Here is a 20298-nt window from a genome sequence, read left to right on the forward strand (position 1 = left end):
GTACTCAGACACTGTTGCCCCGAACGATCGACTCCTTCCCGTCAGCATTACCATCTCACGCCGCTCAGCATTCACCTTCACTCTGGCCTTAGCTGCTTTTTTATTATATTCAAACAATGCAGCACATACTCTGTTTATTCTTCCACTCTGGATTGATACACCGTCAGCAGGATGGGTCTCTGTTTAAATATGAACCACTCCTTATGTCAGAGATTGAGCACATTTTACTCTGTGGTCTTGAGGAAAGCTGACACTGCTGCAGTAAAATAGTTAGTGTCCCATCAGAGCTTTCTTTTGGCCGAATCCTCCTCTGTGCACGTGAGGCTTTCAGCTGTTTGGCGCTCAGCTTCGCCTCTACGCCGCTGCTCTCAGGAAGCAGAAAAAAAGCCCTCTCTTCTTTTTTTTTATTTGCGCACGAGAAGCTGCGTCACTTTCCGCCCCCCCTCCTTTTTGATTGCTCTAGTGTTTGCCAGTGATTCCTGGACTTCATTGGCTCGCAGTCTCTAGTATTTTTGCTGATTAACTTCTGCATCAGAGTGAAAAGAATAGTGGCAGGTGGTCGGGGGGGAACCTGAAGGGGAAGGGAAAGGACCGAGGTGGAGATGTTTCAGGCACCCAAAATCAAATGCAAGTGGCGAGAGCTTGGGAGGTGGGGTCACAAGCTGAAATGGTAGCTTTAAATGACAAAGAGCAGCCACCTGCATTATTTCAGAGAGAAAGAGAGGGGGGTGGGGGGAGGCTGAGGAGTGCATGCAAGTAGAGAGAGAAAGAGAGAGAGGGAGGGAGGAGAGGAGAGGAGAGGAGAGGGGAGTCGCAGGCAGCAGGCTGGTGAACGGACAGGACAAAAGAAGGACTACACTTCCACATGCAGGATTGGATGGTCTGCTTTGCGCAGAGTGCTTTAGATCTTGTTGTTGTCGGAAAATGCCACAGCTGACCACGTCTTGGACGATTTTAGCACTATTGTCTGCAGAAGAATTTGTTGGGTTTTTTTTTAAAGGACCTTCTGAAAGTAGCTCATTGGATTCTTACTTTATTTTTCTTGTTTGAACACTTCCAGAGTTGTGGAATTGGATTATTTAAGTAGGAATCTCAACCCGGAATGGTGTTGGATGTTTTGGAAGACTGGGAGAGAGAAAAGGGAACTTTTGGATGTGCATGTTGGACATAAGTGTTGTTACAGCTTATGATGTCTGTTTGCGTTCCTGTGAAAGAGGTCCAACCAAACTAAGTTTTAGATTCAAGGAAAGGTTACTATGTTGAAAGTGTTGCTGTAACTTATTTCCATGAAATAAGTTGTTTTTGTTGCTGCTGACGCCTCTGTATTCAGTCTCAGCTCAATGGAGTCTTTTAATTTCTCTAACTCGTATAGCTTTGTTGCTACTTTTCCTGTGATCGCTGCTGATTTTGTGGGTCATGTTTGGACTGTTTTTAGTGTAGACCTATGAACTGATAAACCAGAGAACTTTCCATTTGACTGAACCAAACCATCTTCACTGGAAGGATTTCCCGAAAGTTAGGAACTGTTGCACATCTTCGTGAGTGATTTTCGAAAGCTGGAGCTTCATACATGAACCTTCTAGTATTTTTGCTCCAAACATGAGCCATTCAGCCTTTTTTTCCTGGTCGAAAGCGTGGGTAAATTTCCATTAGGGAGTCAGTTTGCTGGTGGTATATTCTTTTTATTCCCTTCACCCCTCACCGAGAGGGTGGTTGAACCGTTTCAAGTGACTGTGGTTCAGCCTCCGCAGGCCTGCGGGAGCTGACGCCCTGTCCAGAGGACACTGTCTCCACCGCCCTCCTGCTGCCGGTGCGCTCAGCTCTGCTGGCCGAGAGTTATGTGGCAATGCCACTTGTCGTCCTCAGAGTGCCGCTGCTACCGGCTGAAAGGTTTCTCTCTCCTGAAGCGCTTTCCCCTGTCAGCAGGTGCTGCGGGCCGGCTGCTGGATCAGCCCGTGGGGGACTGGCTGGAGCACGTGGGGGTGCCGCAGTACGAGAGCAAGCTGCTCCTGAATGGCTTTGATGATCTGCACTACATGGTGAGTTCCTCAGTATGACTTTATGCCCGTTTTCTCTGTGATTTTATGGTTTCTACTACTTCCAGTCACTCCAGCAAAACCATTTTTGTGCATTAATCGAACTGATGTCACTCTTGATTAGTTAAAAAAAAGATCCTATTAACTCCATTTGAAGTTTAAATAACTCCTTCCTTGTGTTGTTGAGGCTTAAACAAGGTGCTCAGTTTGTTCTGAATTAATTTAGCACACGTTTTAATATTCAACAGAATAGTCTTTGAAAAGTGTGGAATTTGATTTTATTATTTTCCAGCTGTGGATAAGTATAGAAAAAAAAGAAAAGTAGAAAATAGAAAACCATTGGTGTGTCCAGACTCTATTTAGTGCATTTTCTAAAAAAGAAACTGTCTTTAAAGTCGTTCAAATGAGCAGAGTGGGTTTTTTTTGTTTTGTTTTTTTTAAACTGACTGTATAGAAAATACAAACCTAGTCTCTTCATGTGTACTTTTGGTTCATGTACCACTTCCAGAAATTGAAATAAGGCATGCAATAATCCTGTCTTGCAAGATACCCTATATGCAGTTACTTGCCACTTTATTAGCTCCACCTTTCTGGTATTGGATTGGACCCCCTTTTGCCTTTAGAACCACCTAAATTCTATGTGGCATAGATTCAATAAGATGCTAGAAACATTCCTCAGAGATCCTGGTCCATACTGACATGTTAGCATCACAGAGTTGCTGCAGGTTTGTCAGCTGCACGTTCATGATGTGAATCTCCTATTTTACCACATCCCAAAGGTGATTGATTGGATTGAGATCTGGTGACTGTGGAGACCACTGGAGTTCAGTGAATCGAGACTCTTTGGACCAACAATGTTTTTATAATCTCTTATTGTCTAACTTTGGTGAGTCTGTGTGAACTGTAGCTTCAGTTTCCTGTTCTTAGCTGACAGGAGAGGCACCTGGTGGATCTTCTGCTGCTGTAGTCCATCTGCTTCAAGTTTGGACGTGTTGTCTGTTCAGAGATGGTTTTCTGCAGACCTGGGTTGGAACAAGTTGTTATTTGAGCTAATGTTGTCTTTCTGTCATCTCGAACCAGTCTGCCCACTCTCCTCTAACCTCTGACATTAACAAGGCATTTTACCCCCCACGACTTCCGCTTACAGGGTATTTTTTGGATCGTTCTCTTTAAACTCTAGAGATGGTTGTGCACAAAAATCCCAGTAAATCAGCTTTAACTGTTTAGCAGGCAAGCATAAACAGATTTAAGATTTAAATTAAAAGAAGAAAAATGTCAGATTTGCATTTGTGGTCAGATTCTCAATTATTAAAAAAAAAAAGATTTTATTATTTAAAAGTTAAAAGAACGGAACAGCATTTAATGGAAAACAAAGCATCTCTTGCAGTAGTAGGCAATTGTTTATGTTAAGAAAAAATGCATTGTGAAGCCAATGAAGTGGGGGGAAAAAGTACTGTGGAAAAACAAACATTGCACATCCAATAATTTTACCCAAGAGTACAAATAATGAAACAGCAGCACTGTGGAAACATAGTAAATTCACAGATGTTTTGATGTCAAAAATGTCTCAAAAATCGACAGGAAATTCTAAAATCTGTGTTAAGGACCTTGTCCATGTTTAGTGCTTTGTTTACGTGTCACAGCTTCTTCTTTCTCTATAAACTCTTTGGTTGATCAGCCACAAGTGCCCGTTAAACTCAGCGACAGTTCATCCGAACATCCCCAGTCTGAGCTCATCTGCTCTCAGACACTTAGTGTGATTTTGGTACATTTTGTTTGGTAAAGCAGCAGCTGGTGACCGGCCGCCCGACCAGCGTGGACAAGCATCTGAGTGATCAATGGCAGGATGTTACCAGGCCGACATGTTTATGCAGCCCATAGCGTGCCATGCCACTGTGGGTTAGCTCAGGTGCTTTTGGGACTAATGAGGACTGATGGAGGAGAGAATGAGGGACCCAGCTGGTCTTAGAAACAACCCAAACAACGTAAGCACCGAAAGAGACACGAGAAAACACGTTCTTATGTCCCGCTCTGTTTTCACCGGTGGTTTGTTTTTATTCTGGGCCTGTTTGACAAGAAAATATACCCTCTAAAGTAAGCAAAAGTCAGATTGACAATCCTGCATATGAATAAAATGATATGTCGGCCCCTGTAGGTCTGCTTGTTACAAACCCAGATGAGTCAAAAAAAATTTGGACTAGTCAGTGACCCACATGTGAGCTTTTTTGAATAGGATGGAGCTTCTTGAATCCCAACATGTAAAGCCTTCACGGAGAGTTTTGAAGTTTTTCAAATTTGTGCCAACCTTCAAACATCGCAAGCCCAAAAAAAAAAAAAATTGAGGAGCTGTATATTTCACTTTGATTTGGAAGGCACAATGGGTTTGTGGCGTCTGCACAAACCAAAAAGAAGGGAAAAATAAAACTTTTACTAATTTAATTTATTTAGCAGCAAGGCTGGATCTTTTATCTGTGTCCCTGCTACACAAACCCGCTTCTCAAACTCAGTATTTCTCCCAAAACAGATAAGATTATTGAATTAAGAGCAATTTTCTGCAGTCACAAGCTGAATCTGTCTTTTTTTTATGACAATAACAGAACCTGTCTGCGGTTTGATGGTTGACTAGACCTACTTAATGCATTGCAAACCAATTTAATACCCCCCTCCATCATTTATTACAAGAATCATTCTGAAGTTGTTTTGTCCTCTTGTACACCATAGTTGGAAGAGACAAAAAGGCTGCAGTCAGCAGCAACACTAGTTTATTCTGTAGTTTACTAAAAGCAGCCTGATCTGATATGTAAGTATTACAGTATTTTAAAAAAAAAGTAGTTCAAATTAGTATTACTATTCAATTTCATCTTACTAGGTTTCAGCAAAGTGTCAAAGAGTGTCATCTTGTTTTAATATTTTGAATTATAGAGTTGGAAATGCAAAGTAACTCACAGAAATGTATATTTCCTATCAAGTTATGGCTTGTCAGTGTGCAAAGATTTGAGCCGGAACGGTTTTTAATCTGCGTTGCGTAACCCAGAAAGGCAGCGTTAATGCCTCCCTGAGTCGTGTTTAAGTCTGCGTTGAAGCCTCTGAAGTTTCTCTCTCCGGGTTTAATCTGTCAGCGGTCTTTAAGTAGCTCGCACTCCTCTTCATCGTCCCTGAATCTTCCCTCTGTTAAAGCAGAGACGCGGCAACACTTGTGTCGTTATGGTCAGCGGACAGGCTGACAGGTCTCGAAGAAAACCGTGACCTTTAACCTCAGTGTCACTCCCCGGGCAAATGTTGACCCAAGATTTGGGATCCAATAAAAATGAGAAGTCTTCTGCGTTACCTTGACTTCCTGCGTGCCTGTAACAGAAAGACCGCCTCCGTCCTGGTTTGTTTTCAATATTTGATTCATGCAATAATTTAGCTATCTTAAAATGTGAACAGTTTAATAAAACCAGTTTCTCCTCTCCTGAATTGAGGCACAACACTAAATGCTTTATTATCACCCACCACTTTGAAAGGGTAGCAGTCATAGAATCGACTCTGCGTTTATCTGTTAGCAAAATATCTCATAAAGCACTCAACGGATTTTAATGAAACTCTTAGAAATTAATCATTGGATGTACATCTACAGCTGACTAACATTTGAAGTCCACCTAAATAAAGATGGCTGCCACAACGAAATAACCTCAGCAAACACAAAAATGGCTATAACTCAGCCAATTGTCCAGATAATGAGCTCAAATTTGGTGTGGTAGTAGCTGAGAGTCATCCCCAACACATACTGAGCACTAATGAATCATGCAAGATCTTTTTTTTAAAACTTTCGCATTTAAAGCAGTGGATGATGCACATTCCTTCAAAGAATGCTAGTTTTCTTATGATATAAAAATAATCATTGTTGTTTGAGCAGCAAAGAGTCCCCCAGCCTGCATTTGCTTATTTATTGCTCCTGTTTGTTCAAGAATCAAGTGTTTTTTTTTTTTTTGTACACTACACTTTTTTGATACACTACTCTCAGCCCACCGTGGGCTCCGTCTGCCCCGCAGGCTCCAGTGGCGGATCGATAGCAGCACTGATTGTATTGTGTTCAAGCAGCACTGCACAGACAAGCCCCCTTCTGAAATCAATTAGCTGCTTTTTATCAACTCCTGGAACAAATGTTCCGAGCAGACCCGCTCTGCACAGCCCTGCTGCTCTGCAGTTCTTTCTGCTGCTGATGAATAATACTTGTTGAAACCCCCCCAAAAAACTCCTTTTTTTTCCCCTCCTCCTCCGCTTCTGCATTTTTCTTCTATTGACAACTTGTGTTGGATGAGAAAGATTCAGCCAGGAGTACAATCTGTTCGGGCACCTTTTTGGTCTGAAGATAGCTTTTACGTGTCCAGGCAGAAGAGAGTAAATTCCCTGTGATTGGCCAAGTCAAAAGCAATAACTTGTTTAAAGCGAGAGAAATTGGTTGGAATCTAAAATGTGCCCAGAAGGTGAGCAAACGTCAGAACGAACAACTTTCCTTTGTCTCTTTGTTCCCTCTGATCGGCCGATCTCTGTTTCTCTTCAAAAACTTTCTCCTCTCTGACGGGGGGGTCGATGCCACCAAACCCTGCAGAAAAATCCAGTAATGGCTTCACACACAAAGAGCTAAATGAATGGGAATGGATTCATTGATTTCACTGTTGTCCGGCGGCGGCGATGTGTTAGTGTCCAGTTTAAAGATGTTGGCAGATAAATTAAAAAAAATAAAGCTGCATGTTCTGTGACTGCTTCTTTCTGTGCTTTTCTGCTCAGGTCTGCATGTTTTTTTTTCTTAACTTCCTGTTGAGCAGGACAAACTTTGACTCGGTGTTGTTGGTTATTAGACGACCAGGACGGCTGATCGTGTCTCTGTGCTTTTGAACTCGGGTGGAGCTTTTTCAGGATAGGTGGAGGAGGAAGGAGCAGCATTTGGACACAGAAGGACCCAACTTCCACCTCATTCTTTTCAGTTTTCTTGTTGTCGTTTTCGAAGGCTGTTAATGGAGATAAGTTTGTTTTAAAGGATATAGTAAAATAACAAAAATTGTGATATATTTAATGCGAAATGTGATTTTATTTTTTTTCACCACATAAGCTACTACCACACCATATTTTTAGCTTTGTGTGTTCAGGGCACAAATCATAAAGTGTGGACACCTTGGTCAGTCCCACCCTCCTGTGGACTGACCAATAGCCTTATAATTTTGACCTGTCCTTCTGTCCAATGACCGGTATGACACCTGTTTCAGCTCTCTTTTGATACCTGCCTCAGTTCTGTGTCCACTGGACTTTGATGAAGACACTAGTTGGTCCGTTTGCATAATTAAACCAAAACTTGATTAGTTAGCACCAGCTTCTTTTTTTAATTTTGTAAAATTAGTTGTCCTTCTAGCCGTGAGGTGTTTGATCCAGACATTTACTTCCGGATTGATGCTGAGAACCCCATTTCTTTACCCTGTAAAACACATATCTGCAGAAACAAAAAAAGAAGAAGTTTTAAAACACAGAAGATCTTAAATAGCTTTATTTAAACATATCAGCTGCGCAGTGGGGAAAAATCTAAATATAAGCCAGGAAATGGGTAAATCCAGTTTGTAAAGCTTTATAGTATCTCCTCCCCCCCGCAGAGTCACTTATCAGTTAATCTCCAGAGACAGTAATGCAATCATCCATGCACTGTGAAAGGGCTATTATCCATCCAGCTCCCCACCGTCCTGAGAATCCAGAGAGGCAGCGATCAGCGTGTTGCTGCTCACAGATAATGGCCTTTATGCTGTCGGTTTAGAGCCAGGCATTAAGAAGATGCATCCTGCTGGGAGCTGGACCCAGTAACGTGCAGAACCAGAGCTGTGATGGATGCAGCTTTTGAAAAGTCTGGCTGTGCGCTCTTAACTTCTTTCGTCTGCATATTCCCTCAAACGGGCCGGTTCTCCTCGTCTGGCTCACGTAAAGAGGCGCAACCCAAATTGTTATTCTGCAGACGGCATCGCACCGAGAGCTCTGCGGTCTCTGCTCTGACAGGTGCACTCGTTTGCATCCACAACCTCTGCATTTTTTTAAAAAAAAAAACAGGTTTTCAGGTTTGACCTACAGGCGGCTTGTCCTCTGTCCTATTAGTGCTGTGCACACAAAGACATGCGGCCCATTAACCCGACATTCATATTAAAGAGCCAGCCACACGTGCAGCTCGTTCCTGGGGCACATCATGATACTTTTACCAGATGAGATTTAGCTGCTGACCTTGTCCACACACAGCCGCTGATTACGGCACACAGCCTTCAAGATTTACCTGAACAGCTTATCGACTCCCCACCGGTCAGCTTGAGTTGGATGACTTTATAAAGACGTATTTATAGTTGACTGCCAATCCATAAAAGTGGCAAACATGGCGCTAAAATAAATGATGTCCACTCCTACGTGTAATCTGCTCCTCCGTCTCGTATCGCTCACCTCCCTGCAGCCCGGACATTGATTCATAGCTCCTCCCTCCATTAACTGCCACGCCGTCTCAGATGTAATATTTTGTGTAACCAAAGACTTATTTGACCACCAGTCCTCTCCGCTCCAGACTCGGGGCTTGTTTAAGTGATCGTCAATGCTGTCCTCTTACAACAATCACTGAGTTGGTATCCCTTAACTAACCTTTGGCTTCAACAACAGCCTTTTTTGGAGCGAGGACTATGAGACTATTTTCTCATGGACTATTTGTGGTCGTTACATTTATCCAGGGTTAAAAAGAGTCTGGTTTGTGTTTTCCGAGATGATTTGATTACATATCTACTCAGCGGACTCCGCCTCTGGGTAGATTTACCGAGCCACCGCGCGTCGCGTCTCCGAGTTCTCCAAGAGGCTTTTCATTGAACCGTAATCTCCGTACGACACTAATGGTGATCCCTGCGCTTTGTTCTGCAGGGAAGCAACGTGATGGAGGACCAAGACCTGAGGGAGATCGGAATCACAGACCCGAGCCACAGAAAGAAGATCCTGCATGCTGCACGCTCGTTCCCAAAGGTGATAAATCACTGGTGCCCGCCTCACGGAGCAACGTAATGTTTCTAAGAGAAACAATGCTTTTACTGCTGACTTTTTAATGTTAGAATCTTAAAACTAGAATGACTTCCCTCTTTTTATCACTTTCCACCCATAAAACCTATCTTGGCCTAACACGATTATTGTTGCCTGCTGCCAAAATGTGGGCAGTAATGATTTTGTATGTGTGTGTGTGTGTGTGTGCGTGCTTGTCTTTACTGTTATCGCATGAACCAGTAGACAGATTTTAATGAAACTCTCAAAATAATCATTGGATGTACATCTGCAACAGATTAACCTCTGAACTCGATTCAAGATGTCCTCCGCAGCTAAACAACATTAGCCAACTGGCAAACAGATGAAACTCGGCCAGTTTTACACGTATTGAGCTAAAATGTTGTGGGGTAGTAGCTGAGAGTCATCCTGAACACATACTTCAAGCACTAACAGATCACGCAGTCTTGCTTTGTTTCATGAGATTACGCCTAATGTCATTTACAGAGTTTGACCAAAACGGCTGCAAGTCAGCAAAAGATCATTTTAGTTTTTGGCATGAAAGGTGGCAGGTAATATGCATTCCTTCAAGCAATTCTAGGCCTTTAACTACACAGGTTTTTAAGCAAAACTGCATCATTTTGTATAACTTTTACCTTATTTCACAATCATCTCGGAGTGTAACTGGGTTTATGAGTTAATGCGCTACAGATCAGTCACTTTGTTTCCTGACATTTATTTTGTGACCCTTTTCTCCATGATAGGGACCACTGGACTGAAAGGCAGGATGGCATTAAGCAGAAAATCCATCTTTACTAATCTTGCTATCAAATATTTTATTCTTGCATGTTTAGAACAATTTTTTATGTTAAATAACACATCAGGTACAGATATCTGTGACGCTGCCATTTGTAAGTCTCAATTACGTGTTTATTTTTAGCTAAGGAAGGGTTTGTGGATTTATCTGGGATAATTTTATGTATTTGTGTGTGATTCAAATACAAAATCTTTCATTTTGAACTTGAAACTTGAACATGTGGTGAGCTTTTGAAGCAAAATCCGTTAAAAAGTCCTACAAGAAAACGAAGTAAAAAGTGACCCAGTTGTCCGATCGTTGTCCTAAAGCAGCTGAAATTGATCAAACTTTGTCCCTCAGGTTAAAGCTCTGGGATGTGACGGCAGCAACTCTCTGTCCTCCTGGCTGGAGAATCTGGGTCTCCACGACTATTTGCACAACTTCCTGGCCAGCGGCTACCGCACTCTGGACTGCGTGAAGAACCTGTGGGAGCTGGAGATCGTCAACGTGAGTGGCGGTGACGTTGACGTGGACTGTCAGGAGTAGTGGAGGGCGAAATTAGCTTTCAAGTCTGTTCAAAATAGTTCATACTCTGAAGGTGAACGCACAGAGAAGGGACGTTGATTCCAGGACGGGATTATAGGAAGGGAGGAAAATCGGGAGACAAAAACTCAATTAGGTGCAAAAGCAAAGCCTGCACATCCAACATGAAAGTCTTGTGAAACAACATCTTGTCTTTCTGTAGTGCAGTGGTATCTTACAGAAAATGTCCCCATTTCTTTTCAGTATTAAAAAGATACTCTACCATCAGATAGTGGTTAAAATAGAGAAAATGCTGAGTGCTGAATGACTTTGCTGAAGAAGCTGAAACTGAGTTGTTAAAACTAGAAGAAACAGAACACTAGCTCAAAGTATCTGTAGACCAGCTAAAAGTAGCAAAAGGCTGGTTTAAAAACTAAATGTAGCTAAAGGCTAAAAGTAGCAGAACTGCAGCTAAAAACTAAAGAAGGCGAAAGTAGAGCAGGTTTGCTGGAGAAGATTTCAAAAGGAACATTTTTTTTAATGAACTGAGGTGTTCTCAGTGTTATTTATGTGGAAAATAAAGTTACTAAAGTCACCCATCTTCTGAATGAGTGGAGCGCTTTCATGTACGAATGGCTAAAGCAACAAAGCGTTCGCAGTGGGAGGTAGTTGCGTTGCAAAAAGTGCACAGAGATTTAAACAGCGGGAATCTGTCTGTCAGCTTTTACACAAAAACACTGTTGGATTAGAAACCAGAGGACATCATTCTGTGTTGGCTTCCTTTTTGAGTTCCTCATCAGTTGTAAAGTCTGTCTTTTCAAATGTTTTTCCTCCTGCTTTTGATGAAACATTGCTTTAGTTTTTTCGGTGCTTTAGTTTCCCGTGTGTTTTTTATCAGTAGGATTTGATGTCATGTCCTCTCTGTAAACAGCCTGCGTATGTATAACCTCACTAGACTCCCACAAGTGTTTTTTTTAAAGATTATTATTTAGGGAGATTATCAAAGTAGATAACACTTTTGCTTTTCTCTCTTTCCTAGGTGTTAAAAATTACCTTGCTTGGTCACAGGAAACGCATCATTGCTTCCTTAGCAGAACGGCCTTATGAGGAGCCTCCAGTCAAACCTCCTCGTTTGTCCCAGATCAGGGTAAGGACTTACTCAGACCTGCACTTTGTAATGACGATGACTTATCTCACCGATTTGTCTTTAAGGCAATATGTAAATCGAAATGTCGCCAAGAAATTTGAGTGAGAGATGGCAAGCAGTCAAAGGTCGGTCCCTTGACGATAAAATACCTGCGTCTGGCTCTGTGTGTGCAGTGCCAGGACCTGCCTGGCTCCCAGACCTCATCTCCGCTCAGTCAGATGGACTACCCAGGGCGCTCCATGGACCCTCTGCTGCCTGCAGGAGAGCCGAGCAGAAAGAAAGTGCCAGATACCGAGTATGACGCGAGCCAAAGATACTGCGGCGGGCGACACAGACAGGTACGCGTGTTCCAGAGTGATCATGTGCTCATCTGTCAGGCTTTTTTAAAATTTTTTATGTAAATCATTCTGGTTCTTCTTCCAGGAGCGGTATGAAGAGGTGCATCAAGAGCCCCGTTTGACCCTGCGGCCGCCTAGTTTAGCAGCACCGTACGCCCCGGTCCAGAACTGGCATCACCAGCCTGAGAAACTCATCTTTGAGTCCTGCGCCTACGAAGCCAGTGTACACTGATACCCTTCCTGTTCCTCTGCATTTTCCTTCAGTTATTTGTATTCAGCGTCACTGATGTGGTCTCTCCTGTTTGTTTAGTATCTCGGGTCCATGCTCATTAAGGATCTGAGGGGTACTGAGTCCACGCAGGATGCTTGTGCCAAAATGCGGGTACGGTCCAAGTCTCTTCTGTATCAGGGCCTACACAGAGCTGCGGTCTGAGCCACCAGTAAATCACCTCTCTGTGTGTTTTCTTCTTCCAGAGGTCCACGGAGCAAATGAAAAAAGTCCCAACCATTGTCCTGTCGATCACCTACAAGGGCGTGAAGTTCATCGACGCAGCCAACAAGGTAACTGTATGCTCCGATCTGTGGGGATTTTAACTTTTAAAACCAGCACGGCCTCGTTCTCAGCCACTTCTGTCCCTTGTTAGCTGCGGACAGGCACGCTCTTCTCTCACAGCCTCTTTTTGTTTTCAGACCATTGTTTGTTTTTTTCACCACTCGTATTTCACGTTCTGACTGTACTTCTAACACGTACTGCATGTCCTTTTTGGTGCAGAACATCATCGCAGAGCACGAGATCCGCAACATATCCTGCGCAGCCCAGGATCCAGAGGACTTGTGTACATTTGCCTACATCACTAAGGACCTGCAGACCAGCCACCATTACTGCCATGTCTTCAGCACGGTAGATGTGGTAAGGACACATTTACTGAAGAAACTCTGACTTATGTATCAGAGCTAAATCTGTCTGTTTGATCAGGTAACCTGCAGAGCTTGAAGTATTCTTTCAGTTATTTATCTGCCATTAAAGCACTTCTTCTGCGTTTGTATCTAAATGCAGGCTGGTCGTAAACATTACATACTGATGTATTAAAGTGAAACTGTGCCCCCAGGAAGTTGTTTAAGCCTGTTAAAGCTTGAGTCATCCTTACAGTGCAGGGTGTCCTCTGGTAGCTGTGGGGTTTTTTTTGTGTGTGTGTCTATAAGAAGAGTGGTAAGCTCTGCTGCAGCTTTCATCAATATTTTAACCCGTATTGACCATTTTACTGCTCTCTTGGCCCAGAACAACCAACCCTCACTACATCAAGAAGCTCAGAGCTGATTCATTTTTACTGCAAAGGAAAAGACAAATGTTGGGTAAAATATAAACTGATCCGTGTGATGCGGTTTTCTTGACGAGTTAACTCAGATTACATGCAGATGAGCTTTGTGTTAACTGTCTGTTCAGACCCTGAGGTTTTTCTTTTTAAAAAAATCTCACAAGTTTGTCCTCTCTTTAGTCCAAGGTGCTTATTGACAGGAAGCTGTCAAACTAAAACATAATAAATGTTTAAACAACAGAGGATGTCCCCAACATTAGTCAGCTTCTGCGTTTTACACCATTTAGCTTATTTTTCCTAGAATTTCAGCAGTCTCTCTGCTTCCTGTCTGTGCGTAGAACCTGACCTATGAGATTATACTGACCCTGGGCCAGGCGTTTGAGGTGGCCTATCAGCTGGCTCTGCAGGCCCAGAGGACCAAACAGCAGCAGCAGCAGAATCTCCCCGGGGGAACCGGCTCAGAGGTCATCGAGACCAGGTCCAGTCGGCCTGTGCCCAAACCACGGGGGAGTGTTCGCAAGTCAGGGGTGAGTTGGACCTCGAGCACCTTACGGTGTGGAATCGGACCCTGAAAGCACATTAAATCAGCTTCTTATATCCTCCTGACATCACTGTGCTGATGTCCCTGTGGTCATTAAGAAATGAGTTTGTTCTGCATGCAACTGAACTGACTCCACCTCTGGGATGCGTCACGTATGTCCAGCTGCTGCTCAGCAGAGTGATTTCATGCTTGCTGTTATTTTTCAATACCTGTGTTTCCTTCAGCTCTATGTTTTGATAAATATACCCACCCAAGCACACCCTTACCTGCAATAACAGTAAAGATGAATGAGAATACTCTTCCTCCTTCCCATCCCTTCACTTTGCTGCTCAGATCTTCCCTCCTATATCGCCTCCACCCTTTCACACATTTACTATCTGTTTTTGTTTTTATTAGAAAAAATGTAATCAGCTATTTATATTTTAATGTATCTGTTGTATTTATTACTGATTGTAGAAAACCACAAATCAGCCTGGCTTTACTGTACAAAATATTATGTGAACCAGTTTATTTAAATTGAATGTGTCTTTGCTGACCTCTAGTGACAATTTAGCTGTAAGACAAGCTAAGCTCCTATCTAAAGAAAGCCTCTTGTCTGAAACAGCTGCAAGATGGGAGTTTCTGCTTCCTGTGTCAAGACAGAGCATTAGGACTGATGGAAAACTGTGGCATCTACACCACAATTGCTTTATGCGGAAAAAAAAAGCTTAAATGTTTAAAAGCTGCACAATTAAGGCGTTTAGTTGTCAAATACATTTAAAAGCGCTTAAAGTACGTTAGAGAATCACAAACAACTGTTAGTCATTTTTACAGTGTTTGGAGATTCTAGATACACTACTGAACAAATCCTTCCCAAAAGATGAAACATTTATTCGTTGTGGTTAAATATCTGCAAAATAAACTTCATCGCTGCAAATTTCTGCAGCATTCTGATGTTCTGCCGCTGTAGCAACAACAGCAGCCACTGATTGACAGAAAACAAACTGAAGAAAACATCTAATTTTGCAAGGTGGAATCAGTTAGAGAGAGAGAGAGAGAGAGAGCATCTTAAATTAGCAACACTTAATTAGCTGTTTGATTTCATAATTACTCTGAAGGTTTCGCATGTTTGTTCACAAGGTGAACAGCTGCAGCCAGGTTAGTCTGAGTTTATCTACGTGAGTCGGGGATGTAGAGGTTCATCCAGTGGATCTGCAGGAAGACTTAGGATGAGTAAAAATCAGATGTGTGAAATTTAGATGAGAAGAGCCTATTTTTACAGCTTATAGAGGTGGTTTTACACTGCTATCAAATGTAAAACAGACTCCACGGCCGTCATAATCGCCCACCTGACTGTGGCTGTTGTGTATCTCGCAGCTTTCATGGTATTTTTTTTTTTTTTTTCATAAATGTCAGGACACTGCAGCTGTTTGCAGGTGGATTAGGTCTGCACACACACACACAAAAAAAAATCCCCCTTTCATTATTGTGAGTTGAGATGTGAACAGCAGCATGAAGTGTAATTAAACCTGATCGGAAGCAGCTGCTGTTGGGAGGCAGAGATTCTAATGTCGTCTCTCTCTCTGCACCTACAGGGGGACATGGTGGACCAAGAGGGGGGGTCTCAGTCCCAGGCCAGCGCCGCGTGGCTCATGGATCCCAAAGAATCCAAGCGCACCATCAGCACTAAGTACGAGACTACCATATTCTGAACGGACTCTTCCTCCTCCTCCTCTTCATGGGTCTGGTCTCACTTCTCCTCCTTCCCCTCCTCCTGTGTGCCTTCCACTGTGACTCAGCCTCCTCCTTTGCGCTGGACGCCCACGTCCTCTGTTGTCTCTGACTTAACCTGTGACACTTACCCAGCAGCTGGTCCTCTTTAACCACCTCCTCCACACCTTTTACTGTCTACAAGTGACACTTTTCCTCCTCGTCACCCTTCTTTAAGCCGACGCTCACCACGGTCTGCCGCTACAACCTTCACCTTTGTTTCACCCTCGCATTCTGTCCCGCCCGTCGTCACCGCTGTCCTGTTGTCAACTGTCAGCTGTCTTCTCTTCGGTGAATCTACTCTTTCTTTTCCGCTGCATCAGGCGACGGCCCCTCTGAAGGCTTTTCACTCTGTTCTTTTGCCTCCTGGCTCGCCCGAACGCCGGGAAAACCCGACTAACCACATCCGAGAGCCACCCGCTGCACACGCCCGGTACCTGGATGCTCAGGTTTTCCAGAGGAAACTGAAACTGTGGAGCTGCTCCTGTAACTCTATGCATCAGTCTGACGTTAGCAGGCTGTCTCTGTGCAGTGGGACGCAGCTGTTTCGAGATGACACGCAGGGCTAAACACGAGAGGGCGATTTCTCACTATTAGCTGCCTGCTTGAAGCCAAACCAGGCTAAGATCTTAGCACTGTGATGACAACCTTTTTGAGCTTTATCTTTTTTGGGTGATAGGAGGGACTTAAAGGGCAAAGAGAGTAAGATGGTCTTCACCGCTTGGGATGAATGACGATCCAAACTGTCCGTCAGTCAGAGCAGGATTACAGGTTTCTTCTGTTTTTGCTCTTTTGTCGCACTTAAATGTTTTGGATAATGAAACAAATGTTAATATCCAACAAAGATAATCTGATTTTAAGTACAAAATTCAGTTTTCAAATGATGATTTTTTTTATTAAGGGAATAAAGCTCTCCAAACCACCCTGGCCCTGTGTGGAAAAGTAACCGCCCCCCTTGTTAAATCATGAATTAAGTTCAGTTTCCCCAGCCATACCCAGGGCTGATCACTGCCAGAGCTGTAGAATCAAGTAATTATCCGTACTTAAATCCATAAACGGAGAAAACACGGGACAGTGAAGCTTCCCAGGAGTGGCCAGCTGACCCAAATTACTACAGGAGCCCATCGACGACGTATCCAGGAGGTCCCAAAGGAACCCAGAGCAACATCCAAAGCCCTGCAGGCCTCACCCGCCTCAGTTAAGGTCCGAGTTCACGACTAAACAATAAGAAAGAGACGAAGGACAAAAATGGCCTGTCTCAGATTTGCCAAAAAAAAAAAAAACATCTCGATGATCTGTCGTTAAACTGACACTGCATGTCAGAAAAAGAACATCACGCAGGCAGTCAAACATGGTGGTGGTGGTATGATGGTCTGGGCCTGCTTTCCTGCGTCAGGACCTGATCGACTTGCTGTAACTGATGGAACCGTGAATTCTGCTCTCTGCCAGAAAATCCTGAAGGAGAACATCCGGCCATCAGGTTTAGGGGGCAGTTACTTTTTCACACGGGACCAGGTTGGTTTGGGTATTTTTGTTCCTCCTTAATAAATGAAATAATTTAAAACCTTGCATTTTGTATTTACTCAGGCTGTCTTAACATATCTTATATACGTCTAATATTTCTTTGCTCTGAAATGTGTTAAGCGTGACAAAAAGGCAGAGGACAGAGGATATCTGTAAGGGTTTTCAAACATGATGCTTCTTCTAAAGTGAACTAAGCAACTTTACCAAAATATCTGTGTATGAATACGGGGGTTCCCTTGGTCCTGCCATTTTTGTCTTCTTCTTTTTTGCAACAAATGCCTTCGTCCTGTCAGCTCTGCCTTTCTGTTTCTTTCGCCGACGTCTCCCTATTTGTATTTCATCCCTGCTGGTAAAAAAAAAAAAAAAAAAAGAGTTCATCATTAAGCAGATGCACACAAACAGCATCACTTCATTGTTCCTTTTGCTCCATTATAACCTGCCTGTTTTGTGTGTCTGTGTGTCCCCCTCCCTGTAGCTGAACACTGTGGCTGCTCCAGTTCAGTAACACCTGACAGGAATGACCTGGAGGTTGTTGGGTTTTTTTTCTTTCTTTTTTGTTGTTGACATTGTTGTTGTCGGAAAAGTGACCCGATTCCCACGCAGCAGATCGCATCATCGATCAGATCCCACCTGCAGCCAGAGGCGAGGACGACGAAGCGGGAGTTAGATGTAAAGTATTTGTTGTGCATTTGCCTAGAAATAAACTGTGCCCCCCCCCCCCCTTCCTCTCACTAAGGGGTTAGTGTTTACTGTTTGAGGAAATGTAGCTCGCTTTGCAGGTTTCAGTTCAGAAAAGGAGGAAGTGGTACAAAATGAGGAACATGAACTTTTATTGGAGACCTCACACTGTAGCGACACACTCCTTTCTCCATCAGCGCAGTGTGTAATCCTGCCTGGGAGGAACTTTTTAATCAAACCCTACACTACAAAGACTTGTGTGTAATGAAATCCCAGGCTGTTATTAGCTTCTTTTTTTTTAATGATTATTTTATAGGGCAGTGTGTCTTAATACTGGAACTGGATCTTGTTTGGTTCACTGTGGCTCCCTCTCCTCCTCTGTTCAGTTCGTTTTCGAAGATTATTCACCAAACCTGCCGCGCAGGCCGGTACGACTCTAGATTTGTAGCTGCACCACGGAGCGGTAGTGCACAGCATGTTTCTCCAGCTAACGTCCAGTATGTTGACTGTTAACGGTACTGTTTGGTCCATCTCTGTGTGTGTGTGTGTGTGTCTGGGTACTTGGATCATTTTTTTAATTTACCAGTTGTACATGTTGTACGTTGTCCACCCGGTACGATAACACACTGTCCTCAGCTCACCGGTGTTGGCACCTTCAGCATCGGCCTGGTCCTGCTCTGCTTTTGCCCCTAGCCAAGGACCAGGAGACTAATCTGATACCAACTACAATGAGAGCGATATTGTACATGATTTTAGCAGTCTGTATTTTGATACTTGAATGATCTTTGCTTTTATAGATATCTCTAAATATATATATATATATATATATGTATGTATGTATGTACGTATATAATTTTTTGTCAAAACAGAGATAAAGGACTATGTCTTTTAAAATGAAACATATCAAGAATAAATACCCTGTGATTAAAAAAAAAAAAGGCTGAGAAATTGACTCAGAAGAGGGACCTCATTTTCAAAAAAAAAAAAAAAAGATTGTAAATAATCTTGGGCTTCCGGTCTTTTTTTATGGTTATTTTTTATAATTGTTCAACAAATAAATGTTGGGCTCGACATCCATGTCTTCGAGTCATTATTGCTCTATTTGTTGTTTTATTGTCTCTGTCTGCTCCTCTGCAGCCGTCGAGAGACCCGGAGATTCTGCGTTTTTGTGACGGTGAACATCTTCGGTGGAAACGTCAGAATGAAGGCCTAGGTTCTGTCTCCATTTTTTTTTTTTTTTTTTTAGCAGCACCTTTTGTTGATGCACAGGTGTGAGCTGAAACAAATTAAGACAGACCGCTAATCTTTTTCGATTGTTCTCATATCGCTGCAGCAATCGGGCTGCAGTGATATGAGAACAATCAAAAAAGATGTTTGGCTCTTTTTGTGGCAATGCAAATTCAGCCTTTTGTTACTTTTAGCTTCTATTTACTGTTCTTCTACTTTTAGCTGTTAGCTAGTCCTATGCTACTTTTAGCAAGCCACGTGCTACCTTAAATTAGCTACTTTTACCTGTTCTACTTTTAGCTAGCCTTTTGCTTCTTTGAGCTTTTAACTAGTCTTTTGCTTCTTTTAGTTAGTGTTTTTCTTCCTTTTAGCCTTTTAGCTATTGTTCTTCTTCTTTTAGATGTAAAAAGTCTGTTTTAGCCTTTTCTTCAAATTTCAGCAAAGTCATTCAGCGCTCAACATTCACACTAAAAATGCCATTTCTCTAGTTTTTCTTTTTTTATTTCTGTCACCCTAATGTTCCCTGTGGGCAGTTAATGCTGCTGTAACTTCTAAAAGCCAGAAGCGTGATTGTGGACTAAGTGTAATTTTCTCCTGTAACCTTCATTTAATTTAAACATAGATTTATTTTTTTAATACTCCACTTCTACCTTGGGCCTCTGCAGTTGTCCTTATCTTTGTTTGTGTGGAAAATGAGTCAACAGAAGAAAATGACTGCAGCTTTAATTCAGATGCACTGAAATGTGTCAACAAATCACACTGATAAGTAGCCTCTGTCATTTCTGAAAACTAAAATACATCCAAAGACTGGTTTTAGGGGGTAAAAGACAAGTATGATTCAGTTTGTAGCATTAAAGGAATTGTTTGGACATTTTTGAAGTAAGGTTTTTTGTGGAAAAGTTATGAATAGTTCAGGTCTAACTTGTTGTAGATAGCGCTTTGAACACGCTCAGTTTGGACGACTAGCCATTCGCTCATCAGTCCTGATTGGATTGATGCTCTAATGGCTAGTATAAGCGGGGCCATTAGAGCCCCTAAGTTAACTAAGTTAAAACTCTTTTTGTCCAAACTGAGGTTGTTCCAGAAACTATCTACAGCAGGTAAAATATTGGCCGTTTATAATCTTTCCACAAAATGTTTTATTAGTCAGATGTGCTACATGTGACTGTTGCTACCAAACTATAAAATCTAATTTATATAAAATAACCTACAACTTGGATTACGTGTGGCGGCAAATCAAGTGCAAACCTGGTTGAAATTAAGTGAAACTAATTGTTTGACGCATGTCTTACATGTCATCTGGTTAGAATCTGCTGTCAAGTGGCGACATTAAAAAATCCCATGTGAGGTGGGAGAATGACTTATCACTTGAATCACATGTGTCACATATGTCTGGTGTTC

General features: G+C 42.6%; 1 protein-coding gene across 12 annotated transcripts in view; it reads left to right on the forward strand.

The window, feature by feature from the left end:
• Positions 1-18741, forward strand: part of LOC108232044 (ankyrin repeat and SAM domain-containing protein 1A) — a 66687-nt gene extending 47946 nt beyond the window's left edge. For 6 of the 12 annotated variants that reach the window (XM_037976902.1, XM_037976904.1, XM_037976907.1 and 3 more), the window contains 11 exons: positions 1924-2039; positions 8949-9047; positions 10216-10362; positions 11417-11524; positions 11698-11862; positions 11948-12085; positions 12173-12244; positions 12337-12423; positions 12635-12772; positions 13517-13705; positions 15294-17393. In XM_037976902.1, the coding sequence (XP_037832830.1) occupies positions 1924-2039; positions 8949-9047; positions 10216-10362; positions 11417-11524; positions 11698-11862; positions 11948-12085; positions 12173-12244; positions 12337-12423; positions 12635-12772; positions 13517-13705; positions 15294-15410 (1376 nt within the window). In that variant the 3' untranslated portion in view covers positions 15411-17393. Of the gene's footprint in view, positions 1-1923; positions 2040-8948; positions 9048-10215; positions 10363-11416; positions 11525-11697; positions 11863-11947; positions 12086-12172; positions 12245-12336; positions 12424-12634; positions 12773-13516; positions 13706-15293; positions 17394-17467 lie in introns of those variants that run through there. The other 6 variants (XM_037976906.1, XM_037976910.1, XM_037976909.1 and 3 more) reach the window with 2 other exon arrangements.
• The last annotated feature ends 1557 nt before the right edge of the window (positions 18742-20298 follow it).

Source organism: Kryptolebias marmoratus, linkage group LG8, assembly GCF_001649575.2.
Source record: "Kryptolebias marmoratus isolate JLee-2015 linkage group LG8, ASM164957v2, whole genome shotgun sequence".
NCBI classification, from domain to species: domain Eukaryota; kingdom Metazoa; phylum Chordata; class Actinopteri; order Cyprinodontiformes; family Rivulidae; genus Kryptolebias; species Kryptolebias marmoratus.